The sequence below is a fragment of the Stigmatopora argus genome, chromosome 12 (genome assembly GCF_051989625.1).
Source record: "Stigmatopora argus isolate UIUO_Sarg chromosome 12, RoL_Sarg_1.0, whole genome shotgun sequence".
In the NCBI taxonomy this organism is placed as follows: domain Eukaryota; kingdom Metazoa; phylum Chordata; class Actinopteri; order Syngnathiformes; family Syngnathidae; genus Stigmatopora; species Stigmatopora argus.
This window is the reverse complement of record NC_135398.1, coordinates 6,494,178-6,517,025: the sequence shown is the minus strand read 5'-3', so window position 1 is coordinate 6,517,025 and position 22,848 is coordinate 6,494,178. Positions and strand designations below refer to the sequence as shown.

The following is a 22,848-nucleotide window of genomic DNA, read 5'->3' as shown; positions in this document are numbered from 1 at the left end:
TAGTATCTACTTTGTAAAAACAGTGATGTGCAAAAACAAAACAAGTTATTTGACCATGGTATAATCTGAAAACAACACAAATATAACAGAAATATTGAAAACAAAATATGATTGAGACAGGAAAATAAACACTTTTTATCATATGCTGTGTTGAAAACCAAGAAATACAGCACAAAGCAGTTTTAACAAATGGACCGTGAGGGAGGCTCGTCTAATGTGTAACATAAGCTCATTTCATAGTTTAGGAAAAGAAAAAAAAGGCCACCGCCTCTTTGAGCTTCCGCTTAGACTTTGGTACCTTCATGAGCAGCGAATCAGCTGACCTTAGGCATCAATCTGGAACATACTAAAGGCATAGCTCGGCGACTTAGATTTTAAAATGACAGAAGTTACTAGGTCCAGTCGTATATAAACCCAACTATCATCAGTTACTCATTCGCTGCCATTGATGGCGATAGACATCCAGTATAATTTTTACTAGGACAAAATTGATTTAAAAAAATTATCACCTAGAAAGGAATTAAATGAATATATTTTTAAAATCTGAATATTATAAATACCCTGCGAGCGGCTGGCCAACGATTCAGGCTGTCCCCCGCCTCTGGCGCGGAGTCAGCTGGGATAGGCTCCAGCACCCCCCGGGACCCTAATGAGCATAAAGCAGTTCAGAAAATGAGATGAGGATATTATACATATGTAAATAATAGTGCTAATCACTTAGCCACCTAGCCGCCTCATTTAAAATCAATTCAATTATACTCCAAATAAATCATTTCACTTTCCTGAGAAAGAAAATATATATTTTACGGTGAATTTGTTCAAAGAAAAAAAAATCTATTTTAACTGAAGGCTCCCTGCAAGCATATTGTGCATATTTTTTCTCCAAACTTTTTAAATATATGAATTTAGATATTTATAATTTCATGCCAAATGCGAGTGCTTGTGCCACATTTTGAATAAAGTTCTCCTTTAGTGTGAGTCCAGATGCCAAATGGACGCTGGGGGAAGAAGTGGCTGATACCGGGGTGTACAAAGAAGACAGTCCGGGTAACGAGGGTGCACGCGCGGCGTGGATGTTTACTCGGCGCCGCGGACGTCAGAGCAGAGCGAGCCATCCCACAATGCACCGCGAGGCCGTTGAGAGCTCCAGCAGCTGCTAGCGAGTCTCGACAGTCGCCACAGCGCAGCGGCGAGCGAGGCAGGGCAGGCAGGCAGGCAGGCAGCAATTGTACTGTGCTCCACACAACACAGCACAGACCTTATCCCACCGGGGAGGGGGGCTCCATGTGAGCAAAGGGGGGTAAAGACTGACTTGTCTACCTTCCAGGCGACAGAGAAATATGCTGCGCGGACGCCTGGCGAGTCACCGCGGCGGCGTTTGAGTCACGATTGTCTGTCTGTCTGTCGGTTTCCATTTTGGAGGATTCCTCCCTCCATCCTCCGGGCAATGACAACGGTCTCGGCAACCCCGCAGCAGATGAGGGACCGGCTGCTGCAGGCCATCGACAGTCAGAGCAATGTGAGTAAAGCTAAGGTGGCTACCGAGGGCTACACGCAAGTCCGGCAAACTCCCAACTTAACGCGCCTGAGTCGAGGGCTTTCATTTAGTGGCCATTTGGTGGAAAAGGTGCGTGGCCAACGTATGACGCTTGTCATTGACAATGGCGAGTGTGTTTAGAAAAAAGGGAGGAGAGGCTCCCCGGGGGTAGCGGAGTTGACAGCTTAGAGGCTAATTTAGCAACAGTAGCTTGGTCCCCCTTCCCCGCTTACTGGGGTCCTCGTAGTCCGTTAGCACGCTCTGTTAGCATGTTAGCTCGAACACCAAAGCAGGGAAGTAGCATTCTTCAATGCACGCCGGTGGAAACAAAACACGAACAAATGTTGACAAATGTTTCGGAAATACGTTTCGCGTCCGTCCAGCGGACTCGGGTTTGGCTGCCGACCGCCTGACGCTTACAATTCCCCCGGTTGAACAAGTGTCGGATGCGGCTATCGAGAAAGCGAGCGAGCCTTCCGACTCAACTTGGTAGCATTAGCATGGTCGGCTCATGCTAAGGCAGGGAAATGTTCACAAACCCTCGGTGGCATTGGCGTCTTAAAATGAGGGGCCGGTTTTGTTAAATTAAGTGACGTAGTGGCGGTTTGTTCAACACGGTCCCGTGACAAAAGTGTGCCTTTTCGTTGGCCACATTGAAGTTTTTGAGAGAGTTGACACACGCTGAGTAGTTTTCAACCACCATCTCTTCACGTTGAAGCTAATCCCTGTAGCTCCTAGCTAATTTTCTCCGTTATTTGCGCTCTGCCCTCACTGTTTCATCAATCAATAACTGTCTATGTAATTTTAAGTTTGATTCATTCATAGTTAATCAATTAATGGTTTATTAATTGTTGCCCCACTCGTGATAATTCACATTTCGTGAATGCCTTTGGGTACTTGGTAAACATGGCCGCACTGGTAATAATTCACTTTACATTTGTGAGTTAAGATTTAAATGTGGTTCTGGCACTCATCTGCGAGCATGTCAGGCTGATGGCACAAATGAATGATATACAATTCACCCATATTCTGGTATAATTCAGTTGAGTTTTTAAGAGTAACAAGACAAATTGCTTCTGTCCCAGATATGCAATATGGTGGCTGTACTGGAAGTGATTACCTGTTTGGAGAAGTATCCTATCACCAAAGAAGCACTTGAGGTGAGCTAAATTCTTAGTTCTTGTTGTTTTAATTTTTTAGGAATAATTCTCATTAATTTTTTTGGCCCATTTCCTCCTTATTACCAATTTACACTGGCATACCTCTTTACTCGCTAGTATCATGTCACCAATGCCAAAAGTGACTCAAGAAATGTTCTTAAGTAATTTTTTACTTGTTTTAACACATTCTCATACTAGTTAGGTACATACTGTGAATATATATATTGCCTTAAATATCCCGACATTAGACCTTTTGGTAATTTTGCCGTGCAGTGGAAAAGCGGCGTTTCTAATTTCGTAACACTTCCATTTGTATTAGGAAACCCGGCTTGGAAAGTTGATCAACGATGTGAGGAAAAAGACAAAGGATGAAGACCTGGCCAAACGGGCCAAGAAGCTCTTGCGAAACTGGCAAAAGCTGATCGAACCTGGGCCCGCGGTCACCGCGGCCGCTCCCGGTTCTACCAACGGCAGCTCCCACCCCTGCCGGACGGAGCCCTCCCCGCCCGACGTCTCTTTGTCGGTGAAGGGCGTTCCCGAAGTCAAAGTCAGAAATGACGTTCACAACACGTACTCGCCGAAGGCCGAGAAATCGAGTGGCCGCAAGCGCCGGGCAGAGCATAGAGACAGTGGCGTGCACTTGCCAGAAAAAATCTCCAAGTTGTCGTCGTCTTACGATAACGCCGTTTCGCCGCCGCCGCCGCCCACCAACGGGATCGCGGGAAGCCCCGACGCCCCGCCCGAGCAGGACGTGGTCCCATCTCCCGACCGATCTCGGATAGAGCACCTTGACAATGATAAAATCAACAGAATTCCAGTCAACGCCGTCAAGCCTCGTCCCAGCTCCCCCGGAGTGGCCAAACTCCCTAGCACTTCATCTTTAATCAAGGTCGCTGTTATGCAGCAGCAAGCGAGGATGGATGAGGGTGGTGGCGGAGGGGGGCATTATCAGGCCAGAAGTCCCCGCGGTCTTTCCACCAGTCCGAGGAGCACGAAACAAGACGCCTCGGCCAAGCGCTCTGCGGCGTACGCACAAATGCTGACGTCGGTCCCGAGCCCTTCGCATCGGGATTCGCCCTTGCCTTTGGCTCAACCCGCGTCGCCTCCGGCTCAGAGTGCTCACTCTTCCCACAGGTCCACCACGCACTGGGCCGCTTCCTCCGACGTCCCCTCTCCTTGCCCCCCACAAGACTTATCCACGACACTGGATTCCCCCTCCGTCTCCCCCGCGCCGCCACCTCGGCAGCAACACAACTCTGAACTCCACCGGCCGGCGTCCGAAGCCACCGCGAGCGCCTGGGTCGACGCGGACGGCCCGCCCACTTCCGCCTCGGAGTACAAGAGGAGGAAGTACCGCTCGAGAGACTATTCCGTCAACTTGGACGGCCAGAGACTAGAGGACACCACTAAGCCAGTACGGTTAAAAGAACGTCGGCTAACGTTCGACCCCACCACGGGTCAAATCAAGCCCCTAATCCATAAAGAACCTTGTCAGTCGGAGGAGCCCCCCACGCCCGAGCCCGTCGAGCCTCAGCAGAGAACTGAAGCCACTGCGCCGCGGGCCACGGTGCCCGAGCCCAAGCCCATCCCCATCCCAATCCCCAACGCCAACCCTAATCCTTTTCACCAGACAAACTGGAAAGAGCTGTCCAGAAATGAAATCATTCAGTCCTACTTGAACCTTCAGAGCAACGTGCTCACCTCGTCCGGGGTCCAGGCCCCGAGCGCACACTTTTTCATGTCCCAGTATCTGAAAAGGGAAGAGCAGGAAGTGAAAGAGAAGAGGCAAACGCACGTTTTGAGGACGGACGGCCCGCCGGCGGAGTTACCCGGCGCGGGTCGGGACGTCAACGACGAGGACTTGGACAGGATACACAATCAGCGTTGGCCCGGGGTCAACGGGTGTTTGGACACCAAGGACACCTGGTATGACTGGACAGAGTGCATATCGTTGGACCCTCACGGGGACGAAAGCAAGCTGAACATCCTGCCGTACGTTTGCCTCGACTGAGGGCTCTTTTTTTCTTCCCCACTCCTTTTTTTTTTCTTCCTTTTTTTGGAGGGGGGGCTAAGTGGTCCCCCCCCCCATACAGACGTCGTCATTTGGGATTTTCTTAGGCAAAAGCCAGGCCTGCTAAACTCCCTCATCCCTCCCGTGCCTCCTTCCTCTTTCTGTGATTGAGATTTTTGGTACAAAAAAATACGAGAAATTAAAAAGAGTATTTGAGTTTGTGATAAACAAGGGCTGCTTTTGTTTTCATTTTTTTTTCAAGCTGAAAGCCACAGGAAGGACGGGGGCCCCAAGTTGCAGAGCGCCGCTGCTAGCTTCAGAAGACCGAAAAAGGGGCAGAATGAGCCCTGCACGCTGGAAATGTCACCAATTTGAGGCTCACGGGGTTAGAGGGGAACTCAACCTAGTTGTCTATGATAGCAATGTGTTTCACGTGCAACCAAAAAGTTTAAACGCGGTGTTCTGAGTCCAATTTTACATTCACAGAATAAGATCTAAACCGACAACTATGTTTTCATTCATCTTACGTTGCTGTTTTGCATAAATGCCTTTCTATTGTTGTTACACAGAGGTATCACCCAAAATGGCGGCCCTAGGATAGATGAATAAATTGGTTAGACATTTTTCCAATAACTGCTATTTTGATCAGAATACCGTGTTCAGACGAGTGGGTGCACGAGTGGGACATTGCTAAAAATGGAGACATCCTTTGGATTTTAGTTCCTCTTTAATACTGCTCTCCTTTCACCCCCCATTTTGATTTCTGCAATCTCTGGTTCAATATGAGGGTGGCCTGGTGTTCAGGCCGCCATATTAGTGTTCATCTCCCAAGTGTATGTACGCGTCTTTAGTCTGAAATACTGGCAGTTACCAGAAGCTTTATGTGAACTTAAAAAGAGTAAATTATACATTTCTTGTCATGTACATCTATTTATTTTTGGCTAGTACATTTGACTGGACTTCCACCGACACACTGCTTTTTTTCTCCATACCTCTTCTTGTGTTGCATCACAGTATTGTCAATCTCAAAGTTTCATAAAAACAAGCCCCCCCTTCACTCTCCTAGATTGGCTAGTAGTTAATTTGGGTTTAACATTCCATAGTCCCTTACTCTCTTTGCCTTATTGCTGTCAAAGATTCAAATTCAAGGTTTTAAGTTCAGAGTTTTGCGCCTAAATATTTCCAAAACTTTTAAGCATGTATGGCGGTGTAATTGGAAGATGTATCTTAATATTACACAAAAATGGATGCCACAGTTTGCTTAATGACACCAAATCTGGTTGCAGTTGTGCCTTGAGATACAAGTGACTCATTTTGACGAGTTTTTCCCAAAACGGGGGCACGCATTGTGTCATTTTTGTCATATTTTGCTTTGACTTGCAAGCGCAAACTCGCTAAAAGCAGTAAAAAGCACAGCTTTGTTAGAATGAGTGAGCATTTTTTCAAATAAATGGCCTTGGCTCTTAAAAGTTTACTGCCTCAACCGAAAGACAATTTATGTCCACTAGCTTGATGCTAATGCTAACTTTCACTTTCAAGTTTACTGCCTATACGGAAAGACAATTTATGTCTACTAGCTTAATGATAATGCTAACTTCCACTTTCAAGTTTACTGTCTAAACAGAACAAATTTGTTCCCCTGGCTTCTTAGAATCATAAAAATGTTTACAAATAAATTGTATTTGTCAGTTGTTATTTGAATACAAAAATGCAGAAAAAAACAAGTACACAAAATGCAAGTGTCCTCTCCAAAGAAAAATCTGGGTTTTTGACAGGAAGCACCACAATGGTCAAATACACTTAATCCAATGTTCATGTTTGATTAGTGGGTTAAGTAGCAGTTGATGAAAGGTACTTGCATCTTGAGTTACAAGCATGATCACTGAATAAACACTCGTATCTCAAGGCACCATTGTATGAAGCTCTCCAGTTGAGTTTTTTTTAAGGGACACGCAGCTGTAGAAACAGTTACTGGTTGTTTGTTTGGATTTGGAGATTGTAGTTTGAATTGAGTTTCGTATTTTGCTGGTGTCAAATTGTCAAGCGAAACAAAAGGGAAACGGAGTGAGGTGAGGGCCCGGTCGGTCGGTGTCAATTCTTTTGACTTTGAGTTTATGTTCCATTTACACTCGATCTTCATTAGCCAACAATGTCAGATTGGCTCGCGTTCTCTCGCTTTCTTCCCTACCGATGTGCCTTTAGTCAATTGTAAATCTGGGTTTGCTTCCGCATGCGAGGCCCCGTCCTCGCCAGCCCGGTTCTTCGTCTAGAGCTCCAAATCCCGTGATCAGTACGAAGCTGGTTTACGAATCAATTCTGGCCTCTTTTTTGTTTTTCTTTTTGTTGTACTACGTTGTTTTGGAATTTTTTGTGAGGGCGCAAGTGCAGACGGCAGAAGAAGTGCACAACACAGCTGGCAATAAAAAGTGCTACAACTGGTTGATAAGAATGTTTTCTGGTGTTTTGACTCGGACGTGTTTGTTCAGTGTTTAACAGCTCGCAATTGTTTGACAAATAAAATGATCTAATTCTTCATCTCGGACGTGTAATTATGTGTGTGGGGGATTCTGGAAAAGTAGGATTTGTGATCTGGCCAGTATATTTTTAAATATGTTGTTTCTAGCTCGTCCAGAAGGAGGTGCTTTGGATCCGTCAAAAGTATGGCTAGCAACTTCCTTGAACTATGTGAACTCTGAACACAACTTTTTTTTTTTTCCATTATTAGCGCTGCTTTTTGTCTCCTGTTCCAACTTTCAACTGCGGAAAAGAATACCTTTGTCCCACTCGCAAGATTTTCCTACTTACTACTGTATCATTCTTTTGCCACGTTTGTAAATCACCAAAAACAATTGTCGAAGATATTTTCCAATATTAAAAAGCCTGCCACATTTGATTTAAGGGCCTTTGATCGATTTAATAAGATATGGACACATTTAACACTATATCCCTTAAAGCAATAATAAAAAAAAGATTTTTGAGCATTATGTTGTTGGAACAGCTCAGAGATTACAACTATAAAAACATTCTTTTGTAAAAGATGACAATGTTCATCGCTGGTTTGTGTTTCTATCGACCTGATTGGATTGTTCAACTCTATTCAAGATGTTACATACCTTGATGATCATTTTTGTCATGTGTACTCCTTGTTAATACAGATTACGACTGCTATTTCCATAAATGGAATGCGTCACTGCCCAATATTAGTCAATGCTTTGACATTTCATCATCACAGACACAATACGGGATGGGCTGTGATTTTTTTTCCAACAGGTGTTTACTCTGAATCAGGCTTTAGCACACCTGGATGATGTCATTGGCAAATTACCAGCCATTGCCAGCTCAACGTGCAATTGTGCAACACACTGATGTATTGCTTGAAAATAAGGCTCGTACCCGTTTTAGTCATGGGTAGTACGTGTGTGTCTCCATGGATAAAAGTTTAATCTGGGTTGTTTGTTTTTACGTCGTTTAGCAAAAGATAGGTGAGCTTGCTAGTAGACTACGGAACTCTTTCCATTAAATTAAATTAGCAATTTATTAAAAGCGCATTGATCTGAGTGACTGAAAAGTTGAAGTCCGTCCCTTAATGGTTGTGTTAATTGTGTTTAAAATTCCACCATGTTTATTTTTTAACTCTTACTAATTAAAGTGATCAATCAACTAGGAACTAGCTCGTGTAGAATCTTCTCTAGTGGCACTTCACGTGTTTAAACTAATGAAAATCATTTTTAAATGACATCTGGGTTTGGTTACACTGCATTGTGGTGCCATTAGCAACTAAGACAAGAACATTGCTACCAGGAGTGTGAATCCCCAATTTTATAATACTATATCCATTTTTTTGGACAATGATATGATACTTGTTTACATTGCAAAGTTGGCTACGATTCAATTTTGAGTTGAAGGCCATCAATTGGTTAGGTATACAATAAATACCATCAGTTGAATTTCACGTAAAGGAATAATAAAATAAATCTAAATGAGATAAAAAAATGATAAAAGATAAATATAATTGAATATAAAAATACAAAGCAATATCGCTGCCAATACATTTCAGTCAAAACTATTCTTTTTAACAAAACTGATGGATGTTTTGATTCATCCAGTTCTATGTATTGTAAAACCTGTATTTATAAAAGACATTTTGTTAGTATCTTTGATTCTTTTAATGTAAGCAAGTTTCTTTGTGAAAGCATAAAAACACTTTCTGCCTTTTATTTCTTGTCTTTGTGAATATCTAACCTTAGTCCTATTATTGTCAGATAATGAAAAAAGGCACCCATTATCTAATGTCCTTTAAAAAATATATATGAAGAATATGAAGTTTTTCCTTTTAAAGACAAATCTATGAAACAGGTGACAAACCTACTGAAGTCTCGCTACCCTAAAGTGCGCGTGACGTCATCTCGCTACCCTAAAGTACGTGTGACGTCATTTTTAATCGTCCTATTGTCCAGACAAGACACTTGTATATACTTTTATCATAGTACATTAGTTTACTCAGTTCTTCTTTTATTCATTTATTTATTTATTTTTCTAACATGTAGACTTCTGTTAGGTACACAATCCGGATACTTTGCCACCCCTGTCCACTTGTCCAAAACTAGTAGCTGTTTTTCTAGTTTGGCACTATGGAGCCGACATTACGTCAGCTAGTAGCCCGTCGCACTTTTTTTTTCATCACTGAGTCAAGTTCGTGCGACAAAAAGGGCCGGCAGGCAGTCCAAAGCTCGTCTGGTATGCAGGGTGAGACCCCCGTAGCACTCCCATCATTCAGGAATTCGGGAAGTTTCCTTCCATATATGGACTTTTTCATATCAATCGACACTTAAACGAATAAAAGAGAAGAGGAGGAGTATGGATCGATTGACAAAGGCTACGTGCTAAGCCAAGATGGCTACCAGTTCCGCTAGTTTGTATGGTCTATTGTTTGGCATACTCAGAAACCCATCAAATTCACTTTTTAAAATTTGGTCAAAATCATCTACGATATACATCTTTTCATCCTATAACTTATTACAGTAGATTAAGTGTTTAAGCAGTGGAAAAATATACAGTGAAAATAAAAATAAATTATGGAAATTATGGAAATATAATTGACTCTGATTTTCCTGCATCTATTGTGTTGGGGTCGGCAAGCAAAATGGAGCAAAAAAATGATTTGCAAAATCTTATGCACACTGCTACCACCCACACACAACCCCACACACTACACCGCCAAGTAAAAGGAGTGGAGGGAATGCTCTTGGTTCTTCGAGTCGCACTCTTTGGACAAAACCGTGAGTGCTTTCCAATTGGTAGCCGTCAAAGAGAAAGGAAGTATTTAGTCCAACCTCCATCCACGGCCAAGTTATTTTCCTCACTTTTTAAATTCTAAACGTCTTCTTTTCCACTCACTTGAACACGTCCAACTCTCACAATGAGCTTCAACCGAGGTCCAGCTTACGGTTTAACCGCGGAAGTCAGAAATAAGGTGCGTAAACTTCTCCTCCGAAATATAAATCACTGGAATTTATCTGAAACTTTTTTGCGCATCTTCAAGTCGTCGTTGCGCTTTTTCTACATTCGCAAAACTGCCGATCCTCCATTTTGATGCGCCTCTTTAGTGGTTGTTGGAAACTTGAGTTCTGGGCTGCTTTTTAAAGAATTGCTCTAGTAATCTTACTGCCTAAAAATCGATATATATTATTAAAAGTCGTTCTTCATTTCACCGCAGTGATTTAAAACTGTAATAAAAAATAAAAAAACAAAAACAAAACACGTCTCCGAGCAATATGTCCAAACTACTTCAAAGTAGTCATTGGGCGTTGTCCACTCGCCCCCCAAAAATCATCGTGGCATATTTTTAAATAACTTTTAATCGTATTTCAGCTTCTCTGCAAATGTGCACGTCCACATTAGCGCTTAATGCAATTCGCCTATGAGTTCATTTTGCTGATCGGAATTCAAGTTTAAACGCAAAATGATCCTCATTTTCGTTTAAAAGTCACGCTCTCAACTTTTCACAAAGACTGCCTTTTTTGTTGTTGGTTGAATGAAGGCCCAGTGTGGAATGTGTCTCCTAAATGACCCTTGCTTGTTGGAAACTTCTGGAGAAAGTTTGCGAAAGTTCCCCTCAAGCATCCGGATCCACTTAAAATAGCAAAGCAGACGCTGAAGATAACGTTTCTTGGCCACTGTATTTATTAAGATGTACTTTTGTTGTTAATTGGAGAGCAGAAGATGACAAATTAGGGGTGGGTGGGGGCCGGCAGATACGTCGATTGGTTCAGCAAAGTGTCAATCCAATTGATGGGAATGCAAAACTTGATTCCAAGTTTTGTTGAAAAGCATACCTGTCAACCTCTGCCGATAACTGCCCTTATAAATGATTATGATTCCCCTTACAACCCCCCAAAAAACCTTACAAACACCGTACGAGTCGTACGGTGTTTGTAAGGTTTTTTTGGGGGTTTGTAAGGGGAATCATAATCATTTATAAGGGCAGTTATCGGCAGAGGTTGACAGGTATGCAAATAGTTATCCAAAGAATTGACATTGTAATGTCATGAAATTGATGATTTCCTCACATAATAAAGATGAGTCGATTGGTCGACAAGTAATTGATAACAGTTTGATGATCAATTTAACCGACTGTCTTGTGATAGTCGATTAATTGTTTAGACATTGTTGACCTAGAAATGGGCCAAATCTTCTTTTTTAGACATCTCACAGTAAATATTCTTTTATTTATTGACACATTTTTTAAATAAACAAACATTGAAAAAAACATATATTTTTTTCCAAAGGGGAAAAAGATGAAAATCATTCCTTGACTTCTGCTGCAAGCTTTCTTTACTTAGGAAAACAATGATATCATAAGAAAATATTCATATATTTTTAGGATTTCCAGCTAAAAAATCTCGACCATAGAGTAAAATAACATTCGGCTAAGATTAGTCAACCATCAAAACAATTGTTTTTGGCAGCCCTGAAAAAAGTTTCAAATCTGAGAAACCTGCTAACAAAACCAAGTGTGCAAAATATCTTGACCCAATTTAGCATCTTTGGCTTGTTTACCAAGGCGAAAGTTGAACAAAGACAATTTAAAAGTAGACTCAACATTAAGGGAGGAGGCCTATAGATGCTGACATTGGTATTTCCTGCCATCAATGACGTTAGCACATACACTCTAAAATGTTAGGAATTCACCTCCACTTTCCTTCTATTTTTTTTTGTTAAAACCGCTGCTGACAATTTTCCAATAACGTCAAAAGGATATTTGGAGTCAGGTTTAACGCGCACTGCTGCGGTTTGCATTCCTCACATTCAACATATCTCTGGAAATCACATCTGGAGGGCTCGTTTTGCTCTTTGTGGGGCAATTAAGTAGCTGCTGTTTGTTTTTGTCTACAGGGATTAGAACGTAATTCAGGCATTCCTGAACCGTGGCATCTGGAAGCCAAACCCTGGCACAATTTGTTGGACTACGCTTATTTTCCGGTTCACTCTCTAATTCTCTCTTGCAGGATGTGGACGGTTAAATTCCAGCCTGACGTTAGAGCCAGGCTCGGATCATTATTCCACTAATCACTTCAATTAATCCGGATCTATTTTTAATCAGGGATGAATTGTTTAGACACATCGTTGACTTCAAAATCCTTCTTTTCGAGCCTCCTAATTTTTTCACTACCACTGACTGCGAAACATGTATAAATAATATTTTTTTGTAAAGTTAGATTTAATTACGAAAAAACTAATATGACAAAGGAAAAACTTTTATTTATTTTTTATCTTTACATAAAGAAAGAGTTAGGGTTAAGTTAAATATTCCCTTTCATGTTTATAATGCTTTAAAATGTTGCCTTTCAAAAAAAAAAAAAAACTTTAAATGGTTTCTTTGAACTCTTAAAATAAAAAAAAAAGTAAATATTCTTTGGTTACGCCAGTCTTTGATGACTTGTTTTAATTAACCAAAGTATAACATTACTAGAAAATAACAGTCATATAATCTTAATAGTCCAACTATTTTGTTTTTCACAAAAAAATATTTCAACATTTTCATAATGTTTGCATACCTGTCAACCTCTGCCGATAACTGCCCTTATAAATGATTATGATTCCCCTTACAAACCCCCCAAAAAACCTTACAAACACCGTACGGTGTTTGTAAGGTTTTTTGGGGGTTTGTAAGGGGAATCATAATCATTTATAAGGGCAGTTATCGGCAGAGGTTGACAGGTATGTGTTTGGTTCAAATGATTGTCATGATTTGCATATAAATAGTTCAGTCGACTCATCGCATAAATGACCTGGCGATGACTTGACGACCCAAATTATTGTTTGTGGCAGCGGTAATTTGGAGTGGGAGGAGAAAGAAAGAAAGAAAGAAAACCTGTTCTACTTTTATAACTCTCCTCTTGAATGGATACTTTTCCGAGGCTCTACAACTCTTAGAATTCAATAACATAGAAGAGCTATATAGAAAAACACACCCTTGTACACATTTAGCCTTCGAACAGACCAGCCTGTTCTCACTTTGGCTATTTAGTAAACAGGATATCCTTTCTGGCGTGTGGGGGTGTGATTTAGTCAGCATTACGTTTAAAAAAAAAAGTATATTATTTATTTTTTTTACGAGAGAAAAGAATAAGCAGAAAGCATCGTGCGGGTAATCTATCAGGGAATGACCCTGAAACCCAATACACAGTCAAAATAAATGTGATGCTCTGGTGTTTTTACTGTGCCAAATCCATCTTTATGACTTTGCCTTGACCTAGTGGATCAACTTTTGGGGGTGGAAAAGAAAAAATGACTTCCCAAGGAATTCTAATGACCTCCCGACCTGTCTTCCTGGACAGATTGCGCTGAAATACGACCTCCTGAAGGAGGAGGAGCTGAGGAGCTGGATCGAGGAGCTGACTGGCGAATCCATTGGCGATGACTTTCACAACGGCCTCAAAAGTGGAGTTATCCTGTGCCAGTAAGTGGAGATGCTAGAGTTTCTCTTGTGGTAGACCTTGACATTTGCTTCAAATACTTTTTTTCCCCTTTTTCTCCATTTCTCAGGCTTATTAACAAACTCCGGCCCGGCTCTGTGAAAACCATCAACCGTTCGTCTCTCAACTGGCATCAAGTGAGTGGGTGCACGTTAGCGTGGGTGTGCTGACAAAAGTTGTGTTAATGACGTGATTGCATCGAAATAATGTTGTGCAAACCTCAGTTGTTGGCATGCATGTCAACAATATACCTGTCAACCTCTGCCGATAACTGCCCTTATAAATGATTATGATTCCCCTTACAACCCCCCAAAAAACCTTATAAACACCGTACGATAACTGCCCTTATAAATGATTATGATTCCCCTTACAAACCCCCAAAAAACCTTACAAACACCGGTGTTTGTAAGGTTTTTTGGGGGTTTGTAAGGGGAATCATAATCATTTATAAGGGCAGTTATCGGCAGAGGTTGACAGGTATGATGATGACACTAAAGGCTTTTGATTTGATGTAATAATAATAATAATCGGACATAGGCCATGTCGTCATTACCACAACACAAAAGCCTACTTGTCATCACACGCAGAAGCTGCGTGTGACGAAATTGATGGTGCTTCTCCATAAGCTACGTTTAATCGGCAAAAGACCTAAATAAGTGTAAGTTACGGACTTGTAAAGGTATAGCATCCCATAAAACTAAGCTTTCATTTCAAACTATTCCACAAAATGTAGGTTTTCATAAAGAGCAAAGCTTTCCACAATACTAGTGTCCTACAAGTGCAATCAGTGGATTGCCGTCAGGTGCTTCTTGCAGCCCAACCCCCGTTGCTTCAACTGAGTCCGAGTCTGTGCTGGATGTTTCGAAAAAAAAAATGCTGGCCCAACCCACAGCGGCCCTCGAGGACCCCTGTTGCAGACTCTCCAAGCCAGTCCAAGTCTTTTTCTGGACCTATTGTAAACGTTGGCCATCAAAATGCAGACTTTAGACCATTTTGACTCATTTAAGAGCACCTTTGTTGAATATTTCACCCATTTCATTATATGCAGCGGTGTATGATGACACTAAAGGCTTTTGATTTGATGTAAAGGCATAGCATCCCATAAAACTAAGCTTTCATTTCAAACTATTCCACAAAATGTAGGTTTTCATAAAGAGCAAAGCTTTCCACAATACTAGTGTCCTACAAGTGCAATCAGTGGATTGCCGTCAGGTGCTTCTTGCAGCCCAACCCCCGTTGCTTCAACTGAGTCCGAGTCTGTGCTGGATGTTTCGAAAAAAAAATGCTGGCCCAACCCACAGCGGCCCTCGAGGACCCCTGTTGCAGACTCTCCAAGCCAGTCCAAGTCTTTTTCTGGACCTATTGTAAACGTTGGCCATCAAAATGCAGACTTTAGACCATTTTGACTCATTTAAGAGCACCTTTGTTGAATATTTCACCCATTTCATTATATGCAGCGGTGTATGATGACACTAAAGGCTTTTCATTTGATGTAAAGGCATAGCATCCCATAAAACTAAGCTTTCATTTCAAACTATTCCACAAAATGTAGGTTTTCATAAAGAGCAAAGCTTTCCACAATACTAGTGTCCTACAAGTGCAATCAGTGGATTGCCGTCAGGTGCTTCTTGCAGCCCAACCCCCGTTGCTTCAACTGAGTCCGAGTCTGTGCTGGATGTTTCGAAAAAAAAATGCTGGCCCAACCCACAGCGGCCCTCGAGGACCCCTGTTGCAGACTCTCCAAGCCAGTCCAAGTCTTTTTCTGGACCTATTGTAAACGTTGGCCATCAAAATGCAGACTTTAGACCATTTTGACTCATTTAAGAGCACCTTTGTTGAATATTTCACCCATTTCATTATATGCAGCGGTGTATGATGACCTAAAGGCTTTTCATTTGATGTAAAGGCATAGCATCCCATAAAACTAAGCTTTCATTTCAAACTATTCCACAAAATGTAGGTTTTCATAAAGAGCAAAGCTTTCCACAATACTAGTGTCCTACAAGTGCAATCAGTGGATTGCCGTCAGGTGCTTCTTGCAGCCCAACCCCCGTTGCTTCAACTGAGTCCGAGTCTGTGCTGGATGTTTCGAAAAAAAAATGCTGGCCCAACCCACAGCGGCCCTCGAGGACCCCTGTTGCAGACTCTCCAAGCCAGTCCAAGTCTTTTTCTGGACCTATTGTAAACGTTGGCCATCAAAATGCAGACTTTTGACCATTTTGACTCATTTAAGAGCACCTTTGTTGAATGATATTTCACCCATTTCATTATATGCAGCGCTGTATGATGCATACCTGTCAACCTCTGCTGATAACTGCCCTTATAAATGATTATGATTCCCCTTACAAACCCCCCAAAAACCTTACAAACACCGGTGTTTGTAAGGTTTTTTGGGGGTTTGTAAGGGGAATCATAATCATTTATAAGGGCAGTTATCGGCAGAGGTTGACAGGTATGCAACAATAGCTAAAGATCTGATTTGGTCATTAAAATATATATTTTTATTCCACTGTGGCTTAAATATGAACAAACATTTTGTGGAAACATCTTGTAGTCTGAGAATTATAACTTATAGCTTTTACGCTTAATGCTATATGTTACGCTACGCCGGAAAAATGCTAACGGAAACTAGCGTAAAGCAAGAGTACTCAAATCTTCAGGGACTATTTTATTTTTTATTGACTTTTAAGGGCCACTGTGACTTCATTGGCACTTGCCACGTGACAGATGGAAGTAACAAATGGTTTCGTTGCGCAAATTACAGACTACTAAACATTCCTAAGATCCAACTGGAAAGCTTCGTCGATGGCCGACTTGAACTTCTGCACAGGCACTAATCTTCATTCTTTAATTTTGATTTCAGCTGGAGAACTTGACCAACTTTGTGACGGCCATCAAAGCGTACGGCCTGAAGCCCCACGATACTTTCGAGGCCAACGACGTGTTTGAAAACGGCAACAAGACGCAGCTACAGACCACACTGCTGGCGTTGGCGAGTATGGTAAGTATTATACACGTTGCAATTTACTGTACAAAGTGACTTGTGGATCTTCTGTAATGGCTGTTGTGCAAATAATTAAATGATAACTCCTACCATTTCTTGCAAGGAATAATTTTACCCTTCCTGCTTGAAAAAGAAAACACTTTTTGAAGTTTACCACTGTTCCGACAAGCTCACTTGTAGTCAGTAAAATGAGAGGGAAGGTGTTGCTTGCTCAAGGCTGTTTGTCAAACTCATTTAAAATTCAATGTCACACTGGTACGTTACACCGATGAGATTAAAGGTGTTTAAACAGCAAACTCTTGAACCAAACTGCCATTTCAACCAACAAAGTTGGTTTAATGCTAATGTGGAACTCTATAAGAAAATGTCAGTAGTAATGTTAGGGCAATTGGAAACCTTCAAACAACTGTGAAACGCACAAAGCATTAACTCGTATGAACTTATCCTGCATAACACAAAATTAAAGTAGATTTGCGATATTTTAATGTTGGCCGTGGTGGTGGTAGCATGTGTTTTTTTGCATGTTTTTTAAATGTTTTTTGTTTTTCTTAAGTGGAGGGAAGTGATTCCAAACGGTCTTGTTTATTGATGCAATGTAACCTTGTACTTTTTGCACAGGCAAAGACCAATGGCAACCAGTCGCGAGTTGACATTGGCGTGAAATACGCCGACAAGCAGAAGAGGACATTTGATGATGAGAAGATGAAGGCTGGCCAGTGTGTTATCGGCCTCCAGGTAAACATGCTTTCATCACTTATTTTCCTTGCAAAACATAGACGACTGTTACTCCATTTAAAAATGGGGATTTCCATTTTCAGAAGTTCTCTTATAGATATAAACCTTAACCTTTAGAAAAAATTGATATACAAAATAATTGATAGTTTTGTTTTTTTAAAGATCTAGACCCGTGATTCCCATCCATCCACGTATGGATTTCATTTAATTAAAACACTAACCTGTATCTTTCATCTATGCGCTTCCGTTCAATGCCGGAAATGATTAACTTTTTAATTTACATGTTGACATTTTTACAATAGAATACTTCTTTTAATGAACTAAACAAGTTGTTTTTTCTCGTTGTCATGGTTTCAGAGTTTCTAATGGGAAATCTCATGACTTGGCTGTCGATTGCTATCAATGGCAGCCAATGAGTTGAAAAAAAAAAACCCGCTTCAGGGTAGCTTCATGGGTGAAACTATTGTGAAAGCACAGTTTGTCATGAGCTCATGTTACGGCATACTTTCCGTCAGAGCTGCTCATTGTATTGCTACTTAAAGCTCGCTGTTGTTGTTGATATTACTGCGTTCTTCACAAAGAAGCATTTCAGTTAAACTTCCCTCAACTTGACATGTCTTGACATCTGACCTCGATTTTTACAAGAAAACCAAATCATGGCAAGGCGGTGTTTTAACATTAATTGTGTTATTCAAATTTGCCGACAGACGGTATTTTATTTGGAATAAAACACTGAAAAAATGTCTTCAAAGCCGACATACTGGACATAAAATAATCGTAGTGAAAGAGCATATGTTGCTCCTTTTTTACGTTTTTTTTTTTTGGTCTTGTTTAATTTGGATTTTATGACTGGTTAATTCCAAAGAATGTTCCTTGAAAACACGAGGATCTACAAAGTAATAAAATTTAAAATAAAATTACCCGCACATGATTAAATACAATTTAAAAAAAGAACCCCCCCCCCTCCATTTCCCAGTTAAAATGAGTGGTTATTTCAAACTTGCATCTTGTTTAATAAAAAAGAATTAGCAGTGAAATTTATTAACACAAAGTCAATAATGACAAATAAAATAAATGAGATTAAAATGAATACAAGAAATCCATTTAAACTACACTAAAATTTTAATAAAAAGAACTGCCCTGGTTGTTATGCAACATGTATTGCATATATACTTTAATGCACAGTATGTATGATTTTCTTTGTGTATTTGGTTTGCCATCTATTCAATTACAGTCAGGCTGCATTCCCACCACGTTAAAGCAATTGAATTTTGGTGTTTGGCTTTTTTAGATGGGGACCAACAAGTGTGCCAGCCAGGCAGGTATGAGTGCTTATGGCACCAGGAGGCATTTGTATGACCCCAAGAGTCAAATGCTGGCACCCATGGACCACACCACCATTAGTCTGCAGATGGGAACCAACAAGGGAGCAAGCCAGGTAAGGAAAGAATATCCAAAGGGCCAATCATTTACACTTTCAATTCATTTAGTCTAAATATAGTATTATCCTCCCGAAAAAATGCTAGTTCATGATCATGTTTCAGGGACATTGACGACATTAGGTGTCTTGTATATCTTGACTGGTAGGGTGGGAAGTAATCAGTAACTGGCAGCACATTCCATTCTAAATGAATTGGACATTTGTTGTAGTCAATGGCAACCAATGCATTAACACCAATGGGACACTGTATAGTGTGACACTTAAAGTCCCAGCATGCCTTGCGGTGCACACCTTTTTTTTCCTTTTAAACAATGTTTTTGTTTTCCTTCTTGGTAATTAGTAAAGTGTTCCCACCTCTAAACTATTCAAATTTTCATTGACTGCATTTTATATACCATATGTATATGTATCATGTGTTTATTTATCATATCCCTGATTTGCTGGTTTAGGCACATCTAGTGGCTTTTTTTTTTTCAGCACTTCAGGGTCAATTACAGTTTACATTCATATCATTTAAAAACTGACAGACGTTACATAATTTACCATTATTTTGGCGATAACCATCGTCATATTGCCCAGCGCTATTGTGAAGATACTGCCAAGTTGTCACAAAAGCAGCATCGCAGGGCCCCAAATGGAAATTTCCCTCCGGGCTGTCATTCCTCTGCTATGAACTACCGATGTCATGTTGAGTCTTGTATAAAGGGATCTTGCTGACCTTTTTTTTTGGTTGTTAAAAGAGCGCACACTTGTCATCAGTGAGTAACAATCAAGGAATTGGAAAGAAAAGAAACGCCTGTTGTTGAGCGCTTAGCTTTACCACCCCCTCGTTTCTTTTCAGGCTGGAATGACCGCACCGGGGACGAGACGCGCCATTTACGACCACAAACTGGGCACGGACAAGTGCGACAACAGCACCATGTCCCTCCAGATGGGCTACAGCCAGGGAGCCAATCAGAGCGGCCAGAACTTTGGTCTGGGCCGGCAGATCTACGACGCCAAGTACTGTTCCAAGGGAGCCGTCTTGGATGAAACTAATGGAGCGAGTGGACCCTTCATCCCAGACTACCAAGATGAGGGTTACCAGGGTTACCAAGAGGAGGAGCAGGTGTATAGGGAGGAAGGGACTGATTATTAGAGAAAGGAAAGAAGGGCAGAGGAGAGATTGTGGAAACCGAGGCATGCCCGGCAAAAAAGGAACAAGAAAAAAACAAAAGAAAAAAACAACCGAGGCAGATGTTTTAGTTTTATATCCAAAAGGATGTGTTGCGTCCTCGTAGTATTCCAGTTTGTTACACATATCAAAATGAACTGTATTTTTGTGATTTTAGTTCCTTTTTTAAATCTGGAAATTAGCTACAAAAGCCAAGCCACTTGGCTCTTTGTATGTAGTATTTTTTTTAACAGGAAACTTTTTTGGGGAGGGGCAAATTTTGTCCCCACACCCATAGTTTCACTCAGTTTGCGTGTTTAGGGAGATTTAAGGGCACCGTATTTTAAGAATAAAACACCAAGACATCATCACATTTAAATTCTGGAAGTTTACTTTTGAACATGATCTCACTTTTCATATATTAACGTGCAGTATATGTTTTTTGTCGACTGCATAACCAGTCCTACTTGTTTGACAAAAGAGGGGGTGGAGATTAAACATAATTACACAGTCCATTTTTTTAACATTCCACATATGAATACTGGATTTTTTTCTAGAATCATTCCTTGATACATACAATTTTTCTTATTTATGCATAGTCGTGAATTGTCTGGGTCCTTTTTTTTTGTTCTACCATGACTCTTTAAAACATTTATGATATTGTTATGCTTGTATTGTTTTCCTGTTGGAGTTCATTGCTGCCAATCGAAAAACAAATTAGCTTGTAAACTTACCTGCTAATTTATATGTTACACTTAGAAGAAAAAAAAAAACTGCGACAACAGCTCTTAATTGGATTTTAAAGGTTTAATTTATCATGAGAGAATATGCATCACAATCTCTGTCAATTGTCATTATGCCGCTTTAGTTGTGTCTGTGTACAGAATAAATTAGCAAGTGTAGTTGATGTTCATGTTACAAATGTAATAAATGTGTATTCCTTATTTGGTGCGGTTTGGATTTTCTTCCTTGATTTAGGGTATTAATGGTTTGTAAATAAAGAGTTTGGACCATAATCTACTTTTAATATTTATGAAGTACACTATGTAAGGCAATTTCCATTTATCTGGAAAGACTTCACTTTCCAAAAATCTTTGTCAAAAAACTTTCCTCTTGTTATTCCACTGATAGAACAATAAGTAGTGGAAAGTATAATATAGTTTTGTACTGATGAATTACAAAATTGTTATTCCACTGATAGAACAATAAGTAGTGGAAAGTATAATATAGTTTTGTACTGATGAATTACAATATGCACTCAACATTTATTTCGAAAACATTCTCCATGAAACAGACTTTTGTCGCCGTCTAGCGTATATAGTGAAAAATTACCATGGTAAAAAAAAAAAAAAAAAAAAAGCCGGATGTGACTGAAACCACGCGATATTAAGACGAACGAGAATTCAAGCCCCCTTTTCCCCCGGAACTCTCGGCAAGATGGTAGGTCCAAATCCACCGTATATCTTTCTAAAGCCATCTAAATGAATCTGAGTTGTCCAGCAAACGTTCACGATATATCAATATATTGGTCGATCTCTTGACTTTATTTACATCTCCCCAGCCATAAATCGTTTCTATATAAGTCTCCAAAATATGTCAACTGGCGGTATGGTTTTGTGATTGGCTATGCTAGGCTAACTGCTATCCGCGGCACTGTATGGAATATCTAGGCGCAGGCAGTATTTTATTTGAAGTCGCTTAAATATCAAACTACATTTTGTAACATTTGAAGTGAAATCTAAATGTCGATGTTTTTCAGGCGGATACAGAGATCAAGAAGAAGCGTACTTTCAGGAAGTTCACCTACAGGGGTGTTGACCTGGACCAGCTTCTGGACATGTCCAAGTAAGTTGGACGCTAAAGGAGATGGCATTTAGTCTCGCATTGACGGTGATAGACGTCCATTTGGACTGGGAGGGATAACATCGCCCCCTAGTTTCAATGGGTTGGACATGTTCCTGTCTGTTATTCTTTGGACCCAGATGAATAAAGTCAGCGTCATACATATTAAAGTACAGTTTTTCTATAATACTGTTTAAAATAGACATTTTATAGAGACATGGTACCAAGCGTACCATGTAGATGTCAAACAGATCCTGATGTTGGAACGTGCAATGCAACTTGTTGCTGAAATAATTCTTTTTAAATTCCAGTGAGGTTGCAATACAAAAATGTCCTTTTTTGTGCTTTCCTTGCAGTGAGCAGCTCATGCAGCTGTACTGCGCCCGCCAGAGGAGAAGGCTCAACCGTGGCCTGAAACGTAAGCAGCAGTCCCTCCTGAAGCGTCTGCGTAAGGCCAAGAAAGAAGCTCCCCCCATGGAGAAGCCCGAGGTGGTCAAGACCCATTTGAGGGACATGGTCATCCTCCCCGAAATGGTTGGTTCCATGGTTGGTGTCTACAACGGGAAGACTTTCAACCAGGTTGAAATCAAGGTGAGTTTTAAGAACAAGCACCTGTAAAGTACAACACAAACTCAAATCTATCAATGTCAGTACCAAACAAAGAGTTGTTTTATTACAATCATGAACCTCCTTTTTGTTTTCCTCAGCCTGAAATGTGTGGCCATTACTTGGGCGAGTTCTCCATCACCTACAAGCCCGTCAAGCACGGTCGCCCCGGTATTGGAGCTACACACTCTTCCCGATTCATCCCCCTGAAGTAAAATGGCTGTCCACTTTGTATAAATAAAGCAAAAATGGCTATTCCATAGAACACGTCTGCTTGTTTTTCTTTTTGTATACAATTACATTGCACGTATCTCGGGAAATATTTCAGACCGGATGTTTTGTGTACTGCTGGATAGATACAAACTATACTGTAGTTTGAAT

At 40.8% G+C, this 22,848-nt stretch overlaps 3 protein-coding genes across 3 annotated transcripts; all 3 read left to right on the top strand.

Annotated features, from left to right (window-relative positions):
• The first annotated feature begins 987 nt into the window (after positions 1-987).
• Positions 988-7,243, top strand: crsp7 (cofactor required for Sp1 transcriptional activation, subunit 7). Its single transcript, XM_077615831.1, has 3 exons — positions 988-1,519; positions 2,623-2,697; positions 3,017-7,243. Exons 1-3 carry the CDS (start codon positions 1,448-1,450, stop codon positions 4,706-4,708), a joined length of 1,839 nt encoding a protein of 612 aa, XP_077471957.1. The 5' UTR covers positions 988-1,447; the 3' UTR covers positions 4,709-7,243.
• A 2,769-nt stretch (positions 7,244-10,012) lies between these two features.
• cnn2 (calponin 2) lies at positions 10,013-20,963 on the top strand. The gene is made up of 7 exons (XM_077615940.1): positions 10,013-10,181; positions 13,549-13,670; positions 13,757-13,823; positions 16,550-16,687; positions 17,309-17,425; positions 18,717-18,863; positions 19,708-20,963. The coding sequence occupies exons 1-7, from the start codon at positions 10,128-10,130 to the stop codon at positions 20,002-20,004; spliced, it is 942 nt and encodes a 313-aa protein (XP_077472066.1). The 5' UTR covers positions 10,013-10,127; the 3' UTR covers positions 20,005-20,963.
• Positions 20,964-21,396: 433 nt separating this feature from the next.
• On the top strand, positions 21,397-22,732 carry rps15 (ribosomal protein S15). The gene is made up of 4 exons (XM_077615472.1): positions 21,397-21,459; positions 21,779-21,864; positions 22,218-22,452; positions 22,569-22,732. The coding sequence occupies exons 1-4, from the start codon at positions 21,457-21,459 to the stop codon at positions 22,680-22,682; spliced, it is 438 nt and encodes a 145-aa protein (XP_077471598.1). The 5' UTR covers positions 21,397-21,456; the 3' UTR covers positions 22,683-22,732.
• The last annotated feature ends 116 nt before the right edge of the window (positions 22,733-22,848 follow it).

What these genes read in the sequence shown, in the direction of transcription:
- crsp7 (XM_077615831.1), top strand. Translation starts at nt 1,448, where the DNA reads ATGACAACGGTCTCGGCAACCCCGCAGCAGATGAGGGACCGGCTGCTG. An exon ending in CCATCGACAGTCAGAGCAAT is followed by an intron (nt 1,520 to 2,622) that starts GTGAGTAAAGCT and finishes CTTCTGTCCCAG; the next exon opens with ATATGCAATATGGTGGCTGT. An exon ending in TCACCAAAGAAGCACTTGAG is followed by an intron (nt 2,698 to 3,016) that starts GTGAGCTAAATT and finishes CATTTGTATTAG; the next exon opens with GAAACCCGGCTTGGAAAGTT.
- cnn2 (XM_077615940.1), top strand. Translation starts at nt 10,128, where the DNA reads ATGAGCTTCAACCGAGGTCCAGCTTACGGTTTAACCGCGGAAGTCAGA. An exon ending in CCGCGGAAGTCAGAAATAAG is followed by an intron (nt 10,182 to 13,548) that starts GTGCGTAAACTT and finishes CTTCCTGGACAG; the next exon opens with ATTGCGCTGAAATACGACCT. An exon ending in AGTGGAGTTATCCTGTGCCA is followed by an intron (nt 13,671 to 13,756) that starts GTAAGTGGAGAT and finishes TCCATTTCTCAG; the next exon opens with GCTTATTAACAAACTCCGGC.
- rps15 (XM_077615472.1), top strand. An exon ending in CAGCTTCTGGACATGTCCAA is followed by an intron (nt 21,865 to 22,217) that starts GTAAGTTGGACG and finishes CTTTCCTTGCAG; the next exon opens with TGAGCAGCTCATGCAGCTGT. An exon ending in TCAACCAGGTTGAAATCAAG is followed by an intron (nt 22,453 to 22,568) that starts GTGAGTTTTAAG and finishes TGTTTTCCTCAG; the next exon opens with CCTGAAATGTGTGGCCATTA.